This window comes from Castor canadensis, chromosome 7, assembly GCF_047511655.1.
Source record: "Castor canadensis chromosome 7, mCasCan1.hap1v2, whole genome shotgun sequence".
Lineage (NCBI taxonomy): Eukaryota > Metazoa > Chordata > Mammalia > Rodentia > Castoridae > Castor > Castor canadensis.
The window spans coordinates 63,401,066-63,425,783 of record NC_133392.1 but is presented as its reverse complement, the minus strand read 5'-3'; the positions used below and the strand labels follow the sequence as shown (position 1 = coordinate 63,425,783).

Here is a 24,718-nt window from a genome sequence, read left to right as displayed (position 1 = left end):
AAAGTCCCTCCCTTCTAAAAGTTACTTTGTATGCTTCCTTTCCAAATAATGTCCTTTGGGCTTTCTCATTTTTCATCCCAGAGCTCAGAATCATTGAGATTGACACAAAGAAGTAGAAAGGTGTTGAGACCTTTGTTCTACTGTTTATCTAATTATCACTATCTGTTATAAACAGATCCTGAACACATTTTATTGATCTATTCTGTTTAGATCCTACAGCCATCAAGATACATAGATCTTAATAGATATGCTAGTTCTTGAACACAATTCGGTATATCTGGTGTCACATACACACTGTTGTAGTCATTATTGATGCGACAGTCAGTTCTAGACCTTCAATCCTCCACCCCCATGAATGCTGATCACTTCGGGTCTCTATAAAAGTTAACCTGTGCTCAGATTCTGAGCCCAGGAAATAGGGATCTCTCTGCCTTCCAAACCTGTTTTCTGAATGAATCAAGAAAGAGGCCATGTTCTTTTCAGGTGAATCCTGTAGATTCTTTCAATATTTCTTGGTATCATTCCCTTGTTTCCTCTTTATTATTAGCCCTTGGAGTTTAGAGTGCTTCAGCTGCATTCTATTCTGTCTGCAAACTTGGCAGTTACAAACTCTAAAGACAAGGGTCAGAATTCTGTTTCAAACTCCACTTTGGTCATGTCTGTGGTCTAGAACCTACAATGCTTCCTCTATTTCTTGTCTCTAGTCAACCTGTTTAGTACTCAGGCCTAATAGCTAAGTTGGTCTACATTTGTTTCTCTATTAGTAGAGAATTGTGAGGCTTGATTACTTCTTCTCATTTTACTGGGAACTCCATGGGAGCTAAGTGTTTTTTCTTGCTCTCATTTATTGCTGCAACTAGCTAGGGACTGCACTGTTCCTGCATGCAAAGAATTTTAACCCGATCCCTTGGCCTCGTCCAGTTTCTCGCCTAGTCTCAGTAATTTAGCCCAAGTCCCTGGAGCTTGCCCCATTTATATTGCAACTAGCTAGGGACTGCATCCTCTCTTTTGTATCTGCATGCAAAGAATTTTAACCCGATCCCTTGGCCTCGTCCTGTTTCTCTCCTAGCCTCAGTAATTTTGCCCAAGTCCCTGGAGCCTGTCCTGCCTCCGCCCCCGCACGCGCGGTGCATGCCGGTCTTAGCCCCTCTGAAGGGAGAGAGGGTCCGCCATGTTCCCCGGCGGCGCCGCCGCTTGGCTCTGGTAGCCGCCGCCCCCGCCCCCAACCCCGCCCGGCCCAGCGCCTAGCCGAGCCCCGGGCCCAGCATGGCCGCCCCGGAGCCGGCTCGGGCTGCACCGCCCCCGCCCCCGCCCCCACCGCCTCCTCCCGGGGCTGACCGCGTCGTCAAAGGTGAGGTGGACGAAGCCCTGGGGGCCTGGCGTGAAGAGCAATGTGTGAGGGCGGGCGGGAGCCCGTCCCCTCGGGAACGGGCCCGGCAGGGCGAGCGAGTGACTGGCTACCTCCCTTGGGGAGTGGCCCCTGGGCGGGCCCCTGCTGGGCTGGGCTGTGTCGGTGGTGATGGCTCCGCGGTCTCCCGCTTGCTTTCAGGTCGGGGCGGGGGTTTTGCTCTCCGGGTTTCCTAGCCCAAGGTCTGAAGCTACTAGCTGCAGTGAGCCCCTTTCTTTTCCTGCTCGGCCTGTCAAAGGGGCGCAGGAGCCGCGATTAGCTTCCGGCTCCGCGACAGCTGCACTCCTGGCTTGCGCGGCGGCCCGGAGCTCCTGAGCCACGCGGGGCCGGGTGATGAGCAGTCAGAAATCGCCTCGGCTTTGGCCCACGCCTGCTCCCCGGCGATAGCCGTCCGCCCTATCCGCGCCGAGGTAGCGCCAAGCCGCAGGGCTTCGCGCGGGGCCCCCAGATGCCAACCCGCGCGGAAAGTGGGGGAACCGTATGGGATTGGACAAGGGTGAATGATCCAGGCAGGATTGAGGAGCCCGGACTTTAAGTACAGCGTAGGGGGAAAGAGCAGCACAAGAGAGAGAAGAAGAAGAAAACCCTCGTGGATCAGTTACTTAGAAAACCGTCAACACTGCTCAGAGGGGTTAACCTTCCCTCTAAACGCACCACCCATACACTCCTAGGAGAACAAGTTGAGTGTTTCCGAGCTAGGGCAGAATTGGTGGGTGTTTGCCCAGAATAAGTAAGCAAATGTATTTAAAATATAGAAATTGAGGGCTAATTGCGAGTTGCTGAAGATCCAAGCCCTCTGGGAGAGCCCATCAACTTCAGACACTATTGTAGAAATTAAAAACAGAATTTGAAATGATTTTTCTTTACCATGTAGCTTGGTCAGTAAGTTGTAATCGTTGCGGGTAAAGATTACCTTATTTTTATTGTGTCTTGAAGATAGATACTCCTTTTGTCTTACTGTGTTTCATTCATCTGCTTAAATGTTAGCACTGTTTTGAAATCTGGCCTTTTTTCCATTAAAATATTTAAAAACAAGAAAAATCTTTTTCCTTTGTGTGTTTTCTGTTTAAAAATTTTAATCATAACCTCTTTTGGTTCATACAAGGACGACATTGGCTTGTATTTAGGTTTATGTGAATTTTAAAAGCTACTAGTATATCCACTTGGGCCAGACATTGAGCTGAATAGAGGTTATGGACTCCTTATTTTCTTAGAAACTTTTTTTTTTTTGGCAGTACTGGGGATTGAACTCTAGACCTGATGCTTACCACTTGAGCCAGCCGCCAGCCCTCAGAAATCCTTTAAAAAACGAAAGAAAAAGAAAAGATTATTCAGGCATTTATCCTATCAAGGAATCCTGTAGTTTTATGGGGAGGGAGGGGGTGGAAGTGGGGGACACTGGCTTCCACTTCATTTTCTTACTGTATTTCTTTGTGTTCATTTCAGTGGCACTTTTCACCAGACTGTTAGATGAGATAACCAATCACTTTCCTGATCAATGAATTTGTGCTATCCTTAGGCTTGTGAATTTTGTTCCTTGTCATGTATATGGTAATGTTTTTCAAGTACTGCTTTAATGCAGGAAAAATGAGATTCCAAGCATAAGACAGATTCCTAAGTAGTGAGTTGAGTTCAAGAGGCATAGGTATAGTTTGTAGGTATGGAATAAAAGCCATTTACTTAGGAAAGGAGCTTGTTAATACAGAAAATTAGTTAAGTAAAGCTTCTGGTTATCATATTTCATTCACTTAGTTGTATCCTTTTTATGGAGACAACTTTCATTTGTTTAAGGAATTTGTTAGCCGGTAAGAATTCCTGATAAGGATCACATGTTTTAGAAATTGGGCGTAGCAGACTAGTTTACATTGTGTGTGGGATCTTGCCTTTAGCTTCCTCTGCAGGTACTTGGAAATCTATTTTACAGATCCAAACATCTACTTTTAAATTTCATTTTCTGGCTTTGTGTGTATATGTGTGTGTGGATAGGGGATGTCTTTGATTATTGTACCAGAATGTTAATTTGGTGATTGAGAACACTGTTGCCTGAAGATAAATGACCATTTGTGCTAGTTTAACTTGTTAAAATGCAGATTTTTTTTAAAGTCCAGAATCTTGTGTTTTCCATGTGTACCATCTCATAATAAGACTATTATGGAAACTATCATTGGTATTGAATGCAAGTAGTCTTTGACTCCCTGGAACTTTTATAATCTTTAAATTTTGTGCTCTCTGCTTTTAGTCAAAAAGGCTTATGTTTTAAGGTTGTGTAAATTTTTAAGGCTATATCTTAAAATCTTTAAGATCTTTCTCTGTTTATATCACATGTATTGAAATTCACTTCTGAAGTTTGGGAGATTCGAATAGTATAGGGTGATTCATTTATGAGTGGAGTAAGATGGAACTAAAATTATTAGTAGAAATTACACGTCACTGATTATGGGTGACTAGGTTTTTTCTGTTTAGTTAAAATAAATTCTATTCTGAGCCTAGTCCAGCTGCTGGCTCTGGTCAAGTTCTTTCTGTTTAAAATTTAATACAGCCTTGCTGTGTGTAGGTGATGCATATCTATAATCCCAGCACTCAGGAAGCAAGAGTTCAAGACCAGACTGGGCTACATAGCTAGACCCTATCTCAAAAAATGAAACAAAGTAAAACAGACAAAACTAATATATAACCCAAATTATTGAGGCAAGTTATAAATAAGAAAATGGAAATTAGGAAAAACATCTTAACTCTTTGTGCATGTATTCCTTACTTCTACATCAGCAACCTTCGTGTGGGTCATTGAAACACAAAATACTGACTTTTTATCTATTGTTTTCTTTTTTCCCTCCCAAATTTACTTGACTTGTCCACCGCTTCCTTTTTTTCTCCAGATACTTGTGAAATGTCTGTTTTGCTGTGTAGACTAGGTCCCAGATTTATTTGTTTGTTTTTGGCAGTACTATGGTTTGAACTCCAGTTCAAAGCAAGGGCTTCACACTTGCTAAGCATATGCTCTACCACTTGAGCTATACCTCCAGGCCCAAGGTCCCAGATTTGTAAAGCTAGATTTGTCTTTGAGATTATTAATTCTGTTAGTCATAATACAAAAATTCACCTTAGAAAGTATTGTCTATTGTGTATATGTTCATTTTAGCACCTATAGCATGTCAGTTTTCTTTTACATTTGACACTTTCATCTTATTTCCTAGGGTCTTATTAAATGTAAGTTATTCAGATTAAACCAAAATGTGTGTGTGTTTTAATTGCTTTAGGCTGATGTATTTTGGATGGGCAGCCTTATGTATTTTGGATGGGCAGCCTTATGATTCATTTAGGTTCTTTTGCCAGCTGCTCTGCTTATAAATCTGAGGTCATTTGAGCTAAACTGTTTTCAGTACCTTAGCTTTATTTGGATGTTTATTTTCATTACAAATTTCCAGATGACCTACATAAGGTCTTGGGGTCACATAGCTACTGCAGTGTTTCTGTTTCATATTTTAAAGCAGTTTGAATTTCAATTTTTTGCTTACAAAGTATTTCATAGCCTTATCTATGTATAAAGATAACGCCTTAAAGTGATTTTTTTTTGTTTCCTCCTCTGTTAAACTGTTACCCATTCTAAAATAAATCTTCAGTACCATGAGTCCTAGAGAAAGCAAAGGAACAGAGTGGTGTGTTTAAGAGAGGGAAAGAGAACACTATGGTAACAAGTTGTCTTAGAAGGAAAATGCCAAGTAGGAACTACAGCTGCTCAGTGGAGAGACAAAAACTGTTGAAAGATTTGGCATTTGTAAGGAAAAGTTTGGTAAAAGAGCCTTAATTTATTAAATGAGGTATGTTTTAGTGCCATTTAGATGACTTCATTTCACCATAAAAACATTTATTTATTCACAGATGAAATAAGCTCAAACTAATTGGGCATCCTTGTATAAAAATTTTATTTTTGAATATCAAATTTATCAATAGCAACTATTTATAAATTCCTGTTTTATGCTCAGAACTGAAGGCAGACAATAGAGGCATAAAAGATAAAAGACAGTCTTGATCCTTACAGTAATAAATAATCATGAAAAGTTAGTATGTTTCATAAAGAGTGCATGATTAATAATTGCCAGATTATTTTGCACAGCCAACAAGTTATCTGAGTTTGAAAGAGGTAATAATGACTCTGGGCCAGAATTGTCTAGGAAGGGTTTTTGATGTTTATTTTGTTGTTACTGAGGTTTGAACTCAGAGCCTTGCAGTTTCTAGGCAGATACTGCACTCCTTGAGCCATGCTACTTGTCCAAGGAAGGAGTTTTTTAATAGGAAGAAAGAGGTCTTGAAGGATTGGTAGGATGAAAGTAGGCAGAGGGTACGGCCATTTACTTGTGTAACATTCATCAAGTACTTGCTTTGTACTAGGCAGTGTGCTATGCATTGGGGATGCAGAATTGAATAAGATATTAAGTAAGATAGATTCTTAGTGCTTACAGTATAATGGAGGAGAAATCATTTAAATAAATAATGCAATGAATTAGAAACCAAGTGCTATTGGAACAATAAAAAAGAAACTGTCTTAATTTGAATAGAAAGCATCACTGAGAGAATAATGTTTTGAGGTACTCCTTGAAGACAATTTCTTCAGTCAGAACGTAGGGATAGAGTAGAGAAAACAAAAGCAGAAAGTTTGAAAATAGCATGAAATGTATGGAATAATACCTAATGTGCTCGGGCAGGAGTGGCAGATGAAGTCAGAAAGATCTTTGGTATAACAAGTTGAGGAGCTGACATTTAAGCTTGTAAGCAGAATAGCCTCTGGATGATTAAGGACATAAGCTCTGGAGTTGGACTACCTGCTTTGAAAACTAGCTGTATCACTTAGTAACCTCACATGGACAAGATACTTAACATTCATAAACCTTAGTTTTCTCATCTATAAAATGAGTTACGGAGTTTTAGGATGATTAATGGAAATGGTGCTTGTAAAGTATGTACTACGGTGTCTGGCCTGGCATGTGATTAGTACTGAACCAATGGTTGCCATTGGTTAAGGTTTTAAAGTAGAATAGTGATCCATTGTCTTGGTTTTTGAATGCTAACTTTGGTGGTATTGTTTGTAACAAATTATTAGAGCAGAGACTTACAGTAGGTTGTCTAGTTAGATCAAAGGAATCATTCAGAGAGGGTTGACTAAAGCATAAAGGGAAAGAACTAGTTGACACAAATTCTCAGTAATTAGAATTATTAGAAGGTAGATTGATATATATATGTATCTAATATATACGTAATGTATATCTAATATATATTAGATAAGTGGGATTGGGTGTGAAAATGAAACACTGAGCAACACTTTTTTATTTTTATTTTTTTAAGACAATAGACTAATTTTGCTTTGGGGATTGATTTAGTTGGAAGCAAAGATTGGAAGTACATGTAAAAGACTGAGAATGGCCAAATTGAGAGGTATGCTGAAAACAAGTTTCAGGTTTTTCTTTTTCTTAATTTTTCATTAATTAAGAAACCATCTAAATTTTTTGAGAAGATTAAGCTGTGCTTTGTTCAATCAAGGAGGAATAGTAGAGATTAGATTTTTCTAGTAAACAATAACTTGAACTGGCATCACAACAATGAAGATATTAAAAAAAATGGAGAGAATTTGAAGAATTAAAATGACTTGGAGTCCAGACAGGAAATAATAACAACAAAAATTTAAATCTAAGTGATGGAGAATGGCAGTACCATAACAAAAATAAGCTAAGAAGGAAAAATTTTGAGGGAAATTGTTTTGAGGGAATTTTGAGGGAAAATGGTTTAAAGAACCATCACATTAAAAGGAGCCCATGGGATACCTTGAAATTTAGAAGACAGTGCTGTTGGATTTAGTGTGTCATTCCTTGGCCAATTCATACTTTTACATCAGACTAATGAGGAACCTTTTAATGACCCCTTTAGTCAAAGTAAACTTGTTACACAGACATGGTTCTGGAGTAGAGTTCAAACTTCAGTTTGAACCATGGCTCTCTCTATGCCTTGGGAAACTACTTAACATCTCTGAATCTGTTCCCTCATTTGTGAAGTGAGATAAAACGTTCCTGAACACACACACACACACACACACACACACACACACACATGCGGTAGCTCTGAGAATCATGGGAGTATGTATGTGAAAGTACTTTGCAAATTATAAATAAAGCACAGTAAATATATTGTCATTACATAGTGTCAAGATTCACAAATATTTTACAAATTTTAATATTGAGCAAACATTTTTTAGTAACTTTGTTCTAGATCACTTGGTATATAAAGATGAAAGACAGACACCTCCTTTTAAGGCATTCATAGGCTAATAAGGAAGACAGATATTTATAGTGAAATTGGTAAGTGCTGTAATACAGGTGTGCATCATGTTCTGTGCTATTGAACCACAAAGTAGAGAGGACTATTGATGTAGGTTTGGAAAATCAGGAAGTTTACAAGAATTGGAACACTGAAATGTGGTTTAAAGACAAGGGGAAGTTAGATAAAAGATAGGGATGTTATACCTCCAAACAATAGATCATGCAAAACACAGAGGTTTTTTAAAAAGTGATATAGTTTAAGAAATGGAAGGAAGTTATACAGCACAGAATGTTTCTGAATGTGAGGTAGTGGTAAAAGATGAGGGTAGAAATGTAGGCAGGAATCAGATCATGAAGGATCTCATGCTATGTTAAAGAATTTGGGTTTGAAAAACCAGTCTGAAACATGACAATGTTGGATTTAAATTTCAGAAAGAGTGTTCTGCATTGTGGAACATGGCAAAATTAAAAAGAATTTAGTAATTACTGGGGGGGAGCCGTCCTACTCAGTGTTTCTGGTTGACCAAAGAGACAAAACCCAGAGAATTATTCCAGACCTATTGACCATGTAGGCTGAGGAAGAAAGAAATGTCTAGGATAATTCCCAGATTAATTAGGTCACTATTTGGGTAATAGTTTAGATGGAAAGACAATGCATTCACTTTTGGACATACTAAGTTTATAATATCTATGGAACATCCAAGTGGATATATTTGATAGTTTAGTGTGGACCCATAGTTTAGGGATGGGAACCGTTTGGGAGTCTACCAAATAGAGATGCTAGTACATGGCTGTAATCCTAGCATTCGGGAGGCTGAAGCAGCAGATCTTGAGTTTGAGGCCAGCTTGGACTACGTAGTGAGACTGTGTCTTAAAAAAAAAAAAAGTGTGTACATAGACACACACACACTCATGCACACACACATATGTGCTAGTTGAAACTGGTGATGAGTATGATCATTAATTTGGAGTATAATGAGAAAAGAGCTAAGGACAGAAAGAACAGACTCAAGTAAGGTCCTAGAAGTCCATAAAATAGGCCAATCTGGTATGACTGGAAGAGTAAAAAACCCAAGAGAAGAGAGAATTACAAAGTAGAGGAATAGAGTAGAGAAGAAAGATAAATGAAGATTAAGAATTGTTTAATTCCCCTAGTCCCAGAAACTATGGAGACTATGAATTTGTGGTAGCACTAGGTGATTTTGGTAATCTTGTACTTAGCACCCAACTTTATAAGCTAAATTGCGCAAAAATCGTGGCTTTGCTGGCCAAGTAGTATAGAAGGTCAAAAGGGCAAAACAATGGATAATGTTGTTTTTAAAGTGGGTGGATGCTGGAGTAGCTTCAAAATGGTAAGAAGTAAGGTAACCAAAAAAGGAGTTTATAAGAAACTTTAAGCTGGCACCAATGGCTTATGTATGTAATCCTAGTTTATTTGGGAGACAGATTGGGAGGCTAGCAGTTTGAGGCCAGCCTGGGCACATAATTACCAGAGTAAAATGGGCTGGAGGCATGACTCAAGCTTTAGAGCACCTGCTTTGTAAGTGTAAAGCCCAGAGTTTAAACTCTAGTCCCCCCCAAAATGAACAGATGACTAGAAGTTTGATATGTGCCAGGGACAAGGGTCAAGCGTAAACTAGCTAGAAGGCATATTTCTCAAAGGAAGAGTTAGGGTTTTGTTTTGTTTGTCAGTGGAGTGATGATGTTGGAGAATATATTAGAGAACTAAGAGAAGGCTGAGTCGTTGGAGGGAGAAAAGCAGCTAGAATAAAATGCTACAAGAGAAAGGAATATAGAGAAAAATTTAGAAGTGTAGAAGTATAGTGACTATTTTGGACAGTTGTCAAGGATGGCAGTGATGAGAAGCACAGTAAAGTTAACCAACTTCAGTCATCTGAATGACTGAGTGGGGCACAGGCTGCACCCCTCATTGGAGTTGGAGGCATCATAGGGCTGTGATTTTGCAGCCTTTTCTTAGAATTGGGGAACAAGATTAGTTAATTCCCAGGTTTCCTTGCTCATTGGTAAAAGCAGAAAATCTTTACTCCTCTCCCATGTCAATCTGTGTCCATGGTTTATTTTTCCAACTTCCTAAATTAAAGTATTTTTTAGGACTATTTTTTTTTTGGCTACAATACATTATATGTGAGTGAAAATGTCTTATGTATACTATAAAGATAAGCTCTTATGCCAAAATTTGCATTAAAGGGAAATTTTTCAACAGAGTAGTTCAGTTGCTATGTATATTATCCAATCAAGTTTTCTAGTTTGGTAACTTGATAATTTAGTGGCTGTTTAGGGTACACAAGCTCATCTTACATTATAGCCATTTCAGTTGCTGACTATTTGCATTACATTTACATATTTATGTTGTATTTCCCTGTCACAAATACAGAAGAGTAGTCTTAAAATTAGTTTACAATATATATAAATATAAAAGAAAGAAAAAAAATGCTAGAAAAACAGCAGTAATTGGTTGAAGATAAATTAAAAATAAAACCCTTTAAAAAACCTGAAAATTCAGTGTAATTGCTTTTAAATGCTTTAAGAATTACAAAACAAAGTAGTGGATGAGAATACCAATGGGTGCGGGGGGAGCACTACTGGGGATTGAACTTGGTATTGGGGCCTGGAGTTTGCTAGGCAAGTGCTGTACCACTTGAGCTTCCTTCTGGTTCTTTTGTTTTTAGTTTGTTTTTCAGATAGGGTGTATAGCTTTCCCCTGGGCTGGCCCTGGACAGCAGTCCTTCTGCCTCAGCCTCCGGAGTAGCTGCAGGTGTCCACCACCATGTCAGCTTGTTTTTTGAGATAGGATCTTGCCAAGTTTTGCTCACGAACCTTGATCGTCCTATCTCTTCCTCCACGTAGCTGGGCTTACAGGTGTGTACCACTATACCCAGCCCACGAATATCAATTTTTGATGAAAAAAATTAATCCCCTATTGAACAATTTACTTTAAGCCAAATTCCATTTAGTTAGTATTCTTTTGCCTGATCAGATTACCTGCTGCATCTTCTTTCTTCATCTGCCAAGTAGCACTGTATATATCTTTTATCTCTCATTTTTAAATTGTGGATATAGTAAAGCTTTTTTTTTTTTTTGAAGAGCTCTGTTTTCTATTTTCAGTGTTGTATTATCAGAACAACACTGATCCTCTATAGTTGTCACCTACTTTACCCATGTGTGGGTGATATTTCTTTACCACTCAATCTGTACCTAGTCTTTAAACATATCCCAACTGGTTTTGAGATATAAAAGTATGCTTTGGGTTGGAAAAAAAATAGAAAAGCACAGTTCTGTAAATAACTAGCCAGTGTGCATGGAGGCAGTTTATATATATATATATATATATATATATATATATATATATATATATATATATATATATATATATTTTTTTTTTAGTGAACAATGTCATTCTTGTTCTTGGCTAAAGAAGTGGTAACACCTCAGTGTGAATTATAAGGGAACATTCACAGTGTACAAGAAATCATGCAGTACCACTTGTGGCTGGCTAAGTAGGGGGTAGAAAGGGTATGGTTTCCCAGGTGTGTTTTTAGGAAGTTCTGTATTTAGAACAGAAGTTACTATTAGTAGAATTATGTTATTGATTGTTAGGGAGAATGTGTGATGTAAAAATGCAACATTTTAAAATCAAACAGTATCTCTTTTTCTGAGTAAAGTGATTTTCTTGGCCTAATGAATAAAATTTGATCCGGTCTTGATCTCAAAAATCTGTTTTTAAGGGGTATTTAACCTTTTCATTTTTATAATGTCCCTAAAGCAAATATTGATTTATTTAGTAATCCATTGAAATCTATATTTTTAAACAATTGGTTTACTAAATATGAACAAATTTAGTTATACAATACATAATGGTTTGTTTTGTCTTTGGTGATAGACATTTTAACTGAGGTCTTTATTTTTGTAAAGTCTTGATATATGGGCTGGACATGGTTGTATATATCTGTTGGGAGGCAGAGATTGGAGAGATCCTGGGCAAAACCGTGAAAGCGGATGCAAAAACTAACAAAGAAAAAAAGGCTAGGATATAGCCAAGTGTTAGAGCACCTACCTACCAAGCACAAGGCTCTGAGTTCAAACTGGAGAACTGCTCCTCCTCCAAAAAAAAGAATCTTGGTATACTATATTATGAAGAACAAAATGTATTTTAATGCATTGTTCTTGATGAAGTAAAAAGTAGTAGTGAAGGAAAAATAAATTCACATTTTGTTTTCTCAAAAAAAAAAAAAAGAAAGAAAGGACTGGGAATGTAGCTTAATGACAAAGCTCTTGCTTAGCATGTTCGATTCCCTGGATTTGATCTTCAGAACTTAAAACAAACAATAACAACAAAACCAGAGGGATTGATGATTTCAAAGATACTTTAAAATGATTTAGCATCCCCTCTGCTTTAGTTTTTATCTAACTTTTGTTTTTAGTATCCCCCACCCTCCAGCATTTTACATATATTTTAAAAGTACTGTACTATATAACTTAGATAGAAGTGAAAATTACTTAGTTTTGAAAAGTGTTACATGACTGAAAAAGTGAATCCAATGGTAAGGAATGCATTGATGTTGAGGATGTGCAAGTGTTTTGTGAAAAGAAAGAGAAAAAAGCAGTTTACATGTGTCACTGAATTTAAAAAGGAAGTAAACATTTGGGTTTGGTGCATGCATGTCTGTAATCCCAGCATTCTGAAGGCTGAGACAGGAGGACAAGAACCTATCTCTTTTTATCTATATCTCTAAAAGATTTTTTTTTTGGTTGACCTGTTCCTGTTCTTATTTTTTCTGTTCAGGCTTATGTAGTGTTGATGTATTTATTGTATTTCATTTAAGGCAAAGAATATGCAATATAGTTTGAGAGTTCTCCCAAAAAAGTTTTACCATAAAGAAAAAACAACTTTTAGTTCTCCTGAAATTGTGAAACAATTCATTTCTATAATCATTTTCAACAAAGAACATGTTATTTTATATAGCTTAATAAAAAATAACATTGGCTGGGAGCTTAGCTCATGGTAGAGTACTTGGGTAACATGTATGAAGTCTTGTGTTACACATATACACACACAGTACAATTTGATTATCCTTTTAAGTAAAAAAAGCTTTTTAAACATTAACTCTTCTTAATAAATGAAGAAGAAACAAACTCCTCTGCTTTTCAATTTTTTACTCACTTATGCAGATCCAATGATTAGTTTTTATGTTAACATATTGTTAGTGACTTATTTTGTATTAATTTGAAAAAATTGCAGCTGTCCCTTTTCCCCCAACACATCGGTTGACATCTGAAGAAGTATTTGATATGGATGGAATACCCAGAGTTGATGTTCTGAAGAATCACCTGGTAAAGGAAGGTCGGGTAGATGAAGAAATTGCACTTAGAATTATCAATGAGGGTGCTGCCATCCTTCGGAGAGAAAAAACCATGATAGAAGTAGAAGCTCCAATTACAGGTAAACTTATTTATGTTTTGGATATTATTCTTTATTACACCAATATTTAGTTGCTTGGAGATAAAGCTGTTTCCTTCTCAGTAGTATCCTATACCAAGTTAGTATTACATGGATAATATTTTGAATTTGCAAGTTATGTTCTATGCTGTTTTAAAATTTTTGCCTGTTTGCAGAGAATAAATATAAACCTAAATACTATGAGTACAGAAGTTAGTCTAATATGCTTTTTTATCAGTTGTATTGGCCATACTTCAATTTGGTTCAACACTTACTTTGCTTTCAGTCATTAGAGGTGTACTTTGATGTCAGATCAGATATCAAAGGTGATCATTAGAAGGTCAATAGAAAGTGGAGATTTTACTACCAACATTATGATTTTGTCATCCTGTGACTTAAACATATCCTTGGCTTCCTAAAGAGGATCTGCATAAATTTAGATGAAAAATTTGTCACTGGCCACAAATCTGGTTCTTTCTGTTACATCTTGTTCTAGATTTTGAGCACATGAATGCTTGCTTACATGTCATTCCTGTTATTACTTTTCATAGACTACTTCCTTCTCAGGTATTTCTTACTTGCACTTACACTATCTGTTATGTTAAAGAAACTAGAGTTTAAGATTTACTTGTTTTTTCAGAGGGCTTTTTCATATCTAATAATCTTCTTGTTTCAGTGTGTGGTGACATCCATGGCCAATTTTTTGATCTGATGAAACTTTTTGAAGTAGGAGGATCACCTGCTAATACAAGATACCTTTTTCTTGGTGATTATGTGGACAGAGGTTATTTTAGTATAGAGGTAATAATCATATACTATCATTTGATTTGCTGTTATGTGTTAACAGATGATTTCCATTAATTCCTAATGTGGTAAGTTCCTAAAACTATCTGTGTTGTTTGTATTCTTTTTAATGCCTCTGCATATTATGAAGTTTGTAGAAAAAGCTGCTATTTATTCTTCTTTCAGACCATTCAATTAATTCTTTCTGTATGATTATAATTGCCAATTTGCCCAATGGAAATTATGAGCAGGCCAAGAGATTTTTATTGCCCTGTTATCTCACGGTTTTAAGAAACTAATACTATTTATTTCTATATCTATTTATCTCTCTTGCCCCTACATGGTATTCCCATGTGAAAAATTCCATTTTTAAAAATTAACCCTTCTACTCAAATGAAGAAACACAAAAACCCTGCTTTTCAACTTTTACTCTTATTTACCTAGATACAATGATTATTTTTAGGTTAAAATATTATTAGTGACTTATTTTGTATTAATTAAAAAAATAGCAACATTGCTTGACATCGAAAGAAGTGTTTGGTATGGATTGGATACACAGGGTTGTTGTTACTTAATAGCATTTATACTATGTACTATATATAATATACCATATTGTTTAGGTAAATTCTCTTTGATTAAATAAAATTTATTATGATTCTTTTATTGCTTAAGCACTAATGCGTCTATCCTGTATCAAGTACCTACTAAGAGTAAAGTGTATCATACAGAGTCTTTGTGTGTTATGAAATACTAATTTGTGTTTAAAACTTAAGAGGCATTAAAATGACCTGTTGATCTTCACTTACAGTAGATGATTTTTTTTGCTCCTTTTTCTTTTCTAATTATCTAAAGTTCAGTAAATATAGATCGATCTATGTTTTCTAACATAGGCAACTTTTTTTTTTAATGAAAATGGGATCATATTATAACATTGTTCTGTAACTTGCTTTTTTCACACTTCTCTACAGTATACATGTCTTTGTAAATCAGTAAATATAAATCTGCAGCATCAGTTTTAATAGCTGCATTGTCTTCCACTGAATAAACAAAGCATAATTTCTTGTTGTTAGACACTTAAGGTCTTGCTAGTTTTTTCCATTGTGATTCCTTAAGTGAGCCGTTTTATTTATACATTTCCACATATTTGCCCTATTATTTCTGTGAGAAAGATTCCTAGAGGCAGAATTGCTGAGTCAAAGCTCTGTATATAGTTAAGTTGTACACTTATTATGTTCTAAGTACTTAACACATATTGATTAATTTAATCATCACAACATTGTTACTATTATTTTATCAGTGAGGAACCTAGTGCTTGAAGAGGTTAAATAACTTGCCCAAAGTCATATTGTTCATAAGTGGCACAGTTGGGCAGTCTGCTTTTTGTCATCTCTCCCAATAGGTATTAAAGACTTCCTTATCTGGTTAATTTCTATGCTAGTTACTATTGTTTATACCCAGTTCTCCAGTATTTTCAGTATATTTCTTTTCTGAGGTGTGCTAGGATTCCTGGTGGGTTTGGAGTTCTGGACTCTGTCCATTCTGCCTCTCTCAGGAGGGTGTTCTTCCCATTCGTAGTTTAATTATTAGCTCCCTTAACCATCTCTGAATTTCTTCATGGCTTTAAGAAATCAGAAAATGGTCCCTCCTAACAAAAAGTTTGGGGATGTTTGATAAAAATAATAAACAATTTTAGGAACCTTAGTTGGTAACTAAGTATATTGGTGTATATGTATTTGTGTGAGAGTATTTTGTAGCTGACTCATTGAATACATTTTATTGTTACAAATAAAATATCAAATAATCAAAATAAGTAAGTTTCATTGCATTTCATTATACTTTAACTTGTTAAATTCTTTAAATTTATTTGGATATATTCATTATACAGGGGGGGATTCATAGTAACAATTCCAATTAGACTTATATTGTACATTATTTACATTGCCCCTATCGTCTCTCCCCCTTAGCCTCCTCCCCACCCCACTTAAAGGAATTACAAGAGGTTTCTTAGTTCTGTTTCATACAGGTGTATGAAGTCCATCTACCATATACCTTCACCTTGATCTCCTTTTTTCACCTTCCCAACTTGCTAAATTTTTGTTTTTGTTTTACCATACTGGGGGTTGAACTCAGGATAGTCAGGTTCTCTACCATTTGAGCCACTCTGCCAGCCAGTTTTTTTCTTTCTGTATGTGATTATTTCCATATGAAATAGTCCTTCCTTTTTTTTTTCTTAACTAAGTAAAAAATGTTTTTCATCTACTCTACTGCTTTAATATTCTTTTTATCATAAAAGTTGCATTTTCTTTTAATTTCTTTTGAATTGTGTATTATCTTTTAGATAATAAGCACCTTACATTCTGTAAGGCAATCTTCATAATCAAAGGAAACATAAAATTTGGCCCTTTGCTGCAGTGGGATATACCTATCACCCCAGGCTACCTGGCAGGCTGAGATTGGGAGGATCACGACTAAGATCAGGAGGATCACAGTTACAGCTGGTCTGGGCAAAAAAGAGTTGCAAGACCCCCATCTCCTTGGAAAAAGTTGGATGTAGTGGTGTGAGCCTGTCATCCCAGCAATATTGGGAAGCTTAAAATAAAAGAATTAGCTGTTCAGGCTGGCCTGGGCAAAAAAGAGTGAGATCCCTTCTCCAAAACAAGAGCAAAAAAGGCTGGAAGAATGGTGTGGAGTATCTGCCTCACAAACCAGAAGCCCTGAATTCAAACCCTAGTTAGCCTACCCCACCCCCAAAGAAAAACAGCCCTTCTCTTTGTTATTAGGCATTATGACATAATGCTTAAGATTAGAGGATCAGAATCCTGTTTTTGTTACCTAGGACTTTTATTATTCTGGGCAAATTACTTAAGCTTACCTTTTTATTTTCCTTATTTTAAATAGAGATAATATTACATACTTCATAGTGTTCTTTGAGGTATAAGTGAGGGGGATTATAATTTCATAGTACTTGACAATGTAAGTGTTTATGTGTCAATTACCATTATTTTTGACATTATCATCTTTACTAAAATAATTAAGGAGGGAGGAAGCCATTTTGCTAATTGGTTTTTATATTGAACAATCTATAAATCTAAAGTAATTCAATAGGTTATTTGAATAATTGATTTAACAAATACTCATTTCTTTTCTCCTTTTTGCTAGGTACTTCTTTCCTAGGAGTGGAGAATCATAAGAAATAAGATAACAAAGTCTGATTTCATGGAGCATATATCTTAGAAAGGGATAAAGAATGATAATAAAGTGTAATAGAGATTTTTAGAATTACAGAGTTAAAGGAAGAATAGCAAAGATTAAACATGCTAAACAAAAATAAATTCATGGAAACATTTTCTTTTGCAGTGTGTCTTATATTTATGGGTCTTGAAGATTCTGTACCCAAGCACATTATTTCTTCTGAGAGGCAACCATGAATGCAGACACCTTACTGAATATTTTACCTTTAAGCAGGAATGTGAGTACTTTCAGGAGAAATATTTTCACTTCCTCAGTATTCTTTTGGAGTGATATGGGTAGTTAAGAGGAAGACTTTACAGGGCAACATGTAAGAACAGATGTTTCTTACCACCTATATAATCTTTAAGGAAGATTATCAGGTATGCTGCAGTGTGTAATGGTATTTAACTCAGACATTTTCAGTATTTATTAAGTTTAATTTTTACAAATGTACTTAAGAACATTTTGGAGTTTTGTACATATTTAAACATTTTTAGTGCTGGTGGAGTGACTCAAGTGGTAAAGTGCCTCCTGCCTAGCAAGTGTGAAGCCCTGAGTTCAAACTCCAGTACTGGAAAAAAAAAAAAAGGAAAATTAAATTGGCACATGATAATTATATATTTATGGGGCTGTAGATACATTTATGGTTAAAATTATTTTTCCTAGTAGGAATAGGAAAAATAAAAAACAAAAGAAAAAATTGTTATTGTGACATTGCAGGTTTTTGTCTCCCAATCTTGAGGCATTTCTATGAAGACTCTTAATAAATTAGTTATCCTATCATAATTACAGAAGATTTCAGACTGGGTCTTTCTGAATTGAAATTCTTAACCCCTTTTTTCTCTCAAGTAATCGCAGCAATGATAATCTGTAAGCAGTTATATGATACAGAGCACTATTTGGCCTTTTTTTCACTTCTCAAATTTGTGTTTGTTAATATTCATGACTGTATTAAGTCTTAGAGTTAAGTTCTAAAAATAGGATTCATTTGTCCCATGGTATCTGTGAGGACCCTCTACAAATACCAATATCTGCAGATGCTCAAGTCTCTTCTGTAAAGTGCATATGGTATGCATATAGTATTTGCATGTAACCTTTGTATATCCTCATTACTTTAAATCATTTCTTGATTACACATTATACCTAATATGATGTAAATGTTATATAAACAGTTGTTATACCATATGGTTTAGGGAATCATGACAGGAAGAGAGTCTGTATATGTTTAGTACAGAGGACTTTTTTTTTTTAATATTTTTGCTCTGAGGTTGGTTGAATTTACAGATGCAGAACTCATGAATATAGAGAGCTGACTGCAGTTTCACAATTATTGAAACTGAAAACATCATCTAATAAGGATTATATCAGTAGAAACTTACCATAAGAAGTCTCAAAAAAAAAAGCATCATGGGTAAATCCAGAGATAGCATATTCATATAACTTCAAAGTTAGGTGCATAACCTAAATGAATAAGATGAAACCTGTCAAAAGTGCATGTTTGATCTAAAAGAAATCAAATTAAATTATTATTATTATTATTATTATTTTGTGGCACTGGTATTTGAACTCAGAACCTCACACTTGATAGGCAGGTGTTGTATTGCTTGAGCCACTCTGCCAGCCTTTCAAATTAAAATTTTATTAAGTCACAGTGCTGAAAAGTAGGTCTGTCAGCAAACGATCAGTTTAGAACCTCTGATTGCTGGGTATATGGGGATTTATTTTTGAATGTTACAGTCTTAACCAAAAGATTCTGAGCTAACCTTCCTCTCTTCCACTATACATGTTCACATTTCCCCACATGCAGACACAGCCAGACAGAGACCCTGAGGCCTCCCAACACCTAGACTCTTAGCCACTACACCCTATAGGTGAGCTATGTACCACCACCAGGGAAATAGGAACTAAGGTCTCCTCCTTCTCTACCTCCTCCCTCTTCTCCTCCATTAACAAACCATCTAAAACAAAACATCAGGAATTTAGAAGTATAATGGAGCAGAGGAATGTGCACATCTGCTAAAACTAAGTGATAGTTTGATTTGGTAGAGTTTTGTCTTTCTTATGTTTCTATTTTGACTTCCGGCTCCACTGCCCATTTTAAGCATTTATTTTTGACCAGAGGAACCTGTCAGCTCCTCTAATATATGCATATATTTTCTTTTTTTTTTTAAGTGAATGTACCTTGAATTTTATTGATGTTGTAGTTGCTGTAATAGTAATAGTCACTGACTCTTAGGATTAAATAAAGTATTAAAACTTTTACCCATAATTATAGTTTTAATTTTGTCTTACTGGCCTATAAATGTCCTACTTATTTTTAGTAATATTTCATGAGTATCTGTTACATATCCAAAATTAAGTTAGAGCAAATAGTCATAAGACTGATAACTTGGTTTATTTTTGTTGATTCTTAGAGAGGAAAAGGCTTGCCTTTTTAAAATATGTATATGTTTTTAATTTTTAAAAAATACATATGAAAAAATACTCTTTATGGTTGTTTGGTTCTGTGAGTTTTGACAAATGCATAGTATTGTCTGCCATCAACTGGTGACACAGAAAAGTTTCCTTATACCATAAGTTCCCTGTTGTTGCCTTGTTAGTCATTTTCATTCAGTCTTAACTCCTTACCACCACTTGTGTGTTTTCTGTCTCCACAGTTTTCTTGTTTTGGTTGCAATAATCAGTTTAGAACGTTTACCTTTTGTAATTGATACTATAACAATCCAAAACTCATTATTTAAAAAAAAAGAACTACCAAGCCAGGCACCATGCCTATAATGACATGGTGGCTCATGCCTCTAATCCTGGCTACTGAGATGTGCAGGATTGCAGTTTGAGCATTCCCCCGGCAAATAATTTGTGAGACCCCGTCTCCAAAAAATAATAACCAGAACAAAATGGACTGGAGGTGTGTGGCTTGTGCTAGAGCACCTGCTTTATAAGCACAAAGCCTTGAGTTCAAATCTCAGTCCCAATCAGAAAACAAGACAAAACAATTAAGTATAATGGAGAGGAGAGAATAAGAAATAAAAATATACTATAAATATGTGTATCAAATGTTTTTGAAGTGATCCATAGGTAATGTAACTTTGAATTTTTCTTTTTTGTAGGTAAAATTAAATATTCAGAAAGAGTCTATGAAGCTTGTATGGAAGCTTTTGATAGTCTGCCCCTTGCTGCACTTTTAAACCAACAGTTTCTTTGTGTTCATGGTGGACTTTCACCAGAAATACACACACTGGATGATATTAGGAGAGTGAGTATTTATTTTAGTTTCACAGTTGATTCCTATTTATGGTATTTTGTTGAGTAGAGAATAAAAACTTCAAATTTTTCTTTACTGGCAACATTAGGTAGAAGTTAATACATTGATTAATGTACTGATTTTAAGGAAATAGTTTGTAATCATTTCAGCACAATGTAGTATGAACTATATTCAAAGTTGGTACCACTTTCCTATGTACACTCTGTCCTCAACTTGTTATTTCTATTCGTTTCTTTATTTTCTTTCTTTCACAGTTAGATAGATTCAAAGAGCCTCCTGCATTTGGACCAATGTGTGACTTACTATGGTCCGATCCTTCTGAAGATTTTGGAAATGAAAAATCACAAGAGCATTTTAGTCACAATACAGTTCGTGGATGTTCTTATTTTTATAAGTAAGGAAAAATATCCAAGATTCATCACATTTTAGTTATTTAATATAGTAGATACTTCATATAAAAAAAAACAATTATTTTACTTAATTTACTCTTTTTCCCCTACAGCTATCCAGCAGTGTGTGAATTTTTGCAAAACAATAATTTGTTATCGATTATTAGAGCTCATGAAGCTCAAGATGCAGGGTAAGAATTCTGTTTCCCTGACCCAAATTAACACCTTGAATACAAATCAAAAACTTAGTAACCATGATTGATGCTTTACGATGCATATTAAGCTATTTGTTTTGCAGCTATAGAATGTACAGAAAAAGTCAAACTACAGGGTTCCCTTCATTAATAACAATTTTTTCGGCACCTAATTACTTAGATGTCTACAATAATAAAGGTAAGATGTTGTTGATAAAAAATGTTAAGCAACTTAGCATTTTAATTTACTTTAAAAAAATCGAAAAGGGGTATTGTTTGAAAATTTCCAAATCTTATTATAAAAAACTGTAAGATATAAGGGAGGGGAGAGAACAAGAAATAAAAATCCAAATTGTGAAGCTAAGTCATATGTAACCATTTCACAACTTGTCATTCACAAAAGCTGTTTTATAGAAAGTGCTCTGAGTTAAGCAAAACCAAATATGATTTTCTTAAACTCCCCTTTCTTAAATCTTTTCCCCTTGTAACCAAAGTATGTTATCTTGTTTGTATGAAGCTGCTGCTGCTTTGACCATTTTGTTTATTTGCACCATCTGCGTGTTTCGTTTATCACGTTGCTTGTTTTGTGTTCACGGACCTAGGTTCTCTTTCTTATTTTCTACTTTTATTCCCATCATGTTTATTACTGCCCCATGAAGATTTGTATTTGAGTTTTCTTTGATTAATATACTCTGACTCCTTTCAGAGATTCTCTCTTTTCTTTCTTTTTATGGCTGTTTTCCTTTTTCTTCCTTTTTCCTTTACATTTTGTTTCGATGACTTTCATTTCCCCTCCTTCCCTCCAGATTTAAGCTATATATAATTATTGACTTTAATTTGATTTTAAACAAAACTTATTGGCAGATGATGCCACAGGGTTTTAATCTAGTTAAGTGTGTGCCAAGGATATTGAAGATGAGATAGGGTTTACATAGTTAATATCTTCAGAGGAGGAAATTTAAGAGGCCAGCTCCTATTCTGTCTTGACATGTCTGGAATTCAGTTGACTATTTCATAGCTTTAGAGTCAGACAGGAGTAGATGTGCCAGGAGAAAAGAACAGAATGTTAAAGACTTTTAAAAAGTACATTTAGAAAGATATTGAGGTCATTGCTAAATATGGGTCATGGTGTAAGTTTGAAAGAGGAGCAGAGTTTTTTGGATGATGGGAGATGATGGTGAAAGGTAAAAATGTTTTTGTAAGATCAAACAGCATGTGAAATAACTTTAATATAGAATATTCTATAACAATTTATAGATAGCTAATGAAGACTGAGTTCATTTTTGAAAAGAAACATATGTAAGTTTAGAGTTTAGTCTTAAGAACAGAATAGAGTGCTACATTTAATTTTCTGCCAGTGCTCTAATTCCTCAACTATGACTCCCCATTCTCAGTATTAAAGGACCTCTAGTGTTCTGTGTTTATTTGATTACTACCTTACTAATTGTTGTCAGTTTGTCTCAGGAGGCTAAAGAATCAATTTTTTTTAGCCCTTAAAAATGAAAATCAAACCATCGACTGTCTTGTCAAAATCAAATGTCTCTCAGTAGTTCCAAGTCTGTACATAGTGTTTAATGATTTGAGTGTTTACATAGTATGGGGTTATTTGTAATGTTTCATTCCCACCCATCAGGCAATTTTCTAGATTTTTTTTCTCTCCTTTTTAAATAAGGTCTAAAAGCTTGGTATCAGCCCATTTTTGAAGCTAAACTTAAAATATTTTTACTTCATGTGGAAATTTCATAAAGGAAGCAAACATATACCTGTTAAATTATTAAATAGTAATATGTAGCAGGATTACTTTTGGTTCTGTTTGCCACAATGACAAATCTTGAAATTTAACAGCTCTGTTTCAGTACTTTTGAATACAATGAAAAAAAGGTAACCACATAATTATTATAACAGTTACAAAGCATTTTATACTTTTGTATAATTTAATGTCAGGTCCATTCTCTGATCTTTGAGCAAACTTCTGAAGTAGGCAGGGTGGACATCTTAGTTCTACTTTATAAAGGAGGAACAGATTAGTTAAATAATTGATCATGCATTTCACTGGTAGTTTAGATTAGAATATAGCTCTTCTAATCTCATGTTCTATAAAGTAATATAACCAGTGACTGAAATCTGTGAAGGTTAACTTAGGATATTAATTATGTCCTCACATTAAGACATTAGAAAAATATCTAAAACTGAGATATGTTACCTTTGGATTGTTATAATATTTTCTTCTGGTATTTTAATAGAATTTTTTTCTAAATGAAATAAAATATTTTTGCAGTAGTTTTCACTTGATTCCTATACTAAATAGAACATATTCATACATTTATAATTGTTATAAATTGGTGGGGTTTTGATTTTTTTTTTTTTTGCTTGCCTATTACCATTCATTTACCCTTATCAGGTTGCCTGGAGTTAAGAGATCTTCTTTAATTCTCAACTTACACAAACTTGAAAAAAACAAACAAACAAAAAAAAAACCCTAGAAAATTGTTCATTGTCATTCTCTGTTTCTTTTAAATGTTGAGTTTTCACAATTTTGGATTTAGTAAAAGTGCATGTACATCATTGAATTATAAAGTAAAACAAATATTCAGGAATTTTCACTATTAATAACAAAGATAGACTGTTATTCTACACAAAGGTGTAGTAAAAACAATAAAAGTATTATTGTAAATAATTAGTTCCTGTCTCCCCCTGCCAGCCCAGATTCTCCTCACCCTTCATTTTCCTTCTTCTTAAAAAGATATTTTTCTGCTTTTATGTATTTTATACTTTCCAGGCTAAAAACAAATTGCTAAATTGATGTTCAACTTATCTTGCAGCTGCTGTATTAAAGTATGAAAATAATGTGATGAATATTCGACAGTTTAACTGTTCACCACATCCTTACTGGTTGCCCAATTTTATGGATGTCTTCACATGGTCTTTACCATTTGTCGGAGAAAAAGGTATGATTTTTATTTAAAAAAACAAAGAATTGTTTTATTACTGTTAAATTTACTCCAGTTTACTATCGCAGGCACATGCTTGCTAAAGGAAACTGAAGTTTGGTTTACCATGGTTATAGCTCTACTTGTGTCTGTGGGTGTGGATATGAGAGCCTCAAAAGATATTTTAGTTAGCTGTTTACATCCTCTATGTGCGGGTGTCTGGGGGACTGGGAGAAGACTTATAAATAGCTTGATGTCTTCAGCTGTTGGATTTTCTTTGTTTTTGTCGTTAGCCTAAATCTTTATGGAGAGATGGCTTTGCTTTGTAACCCTTCTACATACTTTAACAACATTTGTGGGGATGCCACAACAATTTATGGTAGAATTTAATAGCCCTTATTTTGGTAATATTAGTCATTTTATAATATTTCTGTACTCTAAGAGAAATAAAAAGAAATCCAGGTTCTAACCTAATATTTATAAAATTTTAGTAGTGTTGCTTTTCTGATAATTAAGAATACCTATTAGAACTTAATTACTAGGCTTATAAAGAGAGAATAAATGCTATTTAAGAAGTTTTGTTTCTGATTTTTTTTGTTGTTGTTGTGTAAAATTCTTAGGATTGTGTTAACTATCAGATTTTCTTTTCCATTTTAGTACTAATTTTTCCACAAGGTAATGCCTTAGTTTTTCTGTGTGGCAAATGACAGTATGAGAGTTCAGACATATTATAAAACATTTTGTTCTGTACC

The 24,718-nt window shown here is 35.1% G+C and overlaps 1 protein-coding gene across 7 annotated transcripts in view; it reads left to right on the top strand.

The window, feature by feature from the left end:
- The first annotated feature begins 1,222 nt into the window (after positions 1 to 1,222).
- Ppp3cb (protein phosphatase 3 catalytic subunit beta) overlaps positions 1,223 to 24,718 on the top strand; it is a 45,686-nt gene continuing 22,190 nt past the window's right edge. For 3 of the 7 annotated variants that reach the window (XM_020157982.2, XM_020157981.2, XM_020157980.2), the window contains exons 1-9: positions 1,223 to 1,351; positions 12,977 to 13,177; positions 13,851 to 13,975; positions 17,315 to 17,426; positions 20,299 to 20,444; positions 20,708 to 20,847; positions 20,956 to 21,033; positions 21,141 to 21,235; positions 23,859 to 23,984. In XM_020157982.2, the coding sequence (XP_020013571.1) occupies positions 1,267 to 1,351; positions 12,977 to 13,177; positions 13,851 to 13,975; positions 17,315 to 17,426; positions 20,299 to 20,444; positions 20,708 to 20,847; positions 20,956 to 21,033; positions 21,141 to 21,235; positions 23,859 to 23,984 (1,108 nt within the window). In that variant the 5' untranslated portion in view covers positions 1,223 to 1,266. Of the gene's footprint in view, positions 1,352 to 1,417; positions 1,550 to 12,976; positions 13,178 to 13,850; positions 13,976 to 17,314; positions 17,427 to 20,298; positions 20,445 to 20,707; positions 20,848 to 20,955; positions 21,034 to 21,140; positions 21,236 to 23,858; positions 23,985 to 24,718 lie in introns of those variants that run through there. The other 4 variants (XM_020157979.2, XM_020157978.2, XM_020157975.2 and 1 more) reach the window with 2 other exon arrangements.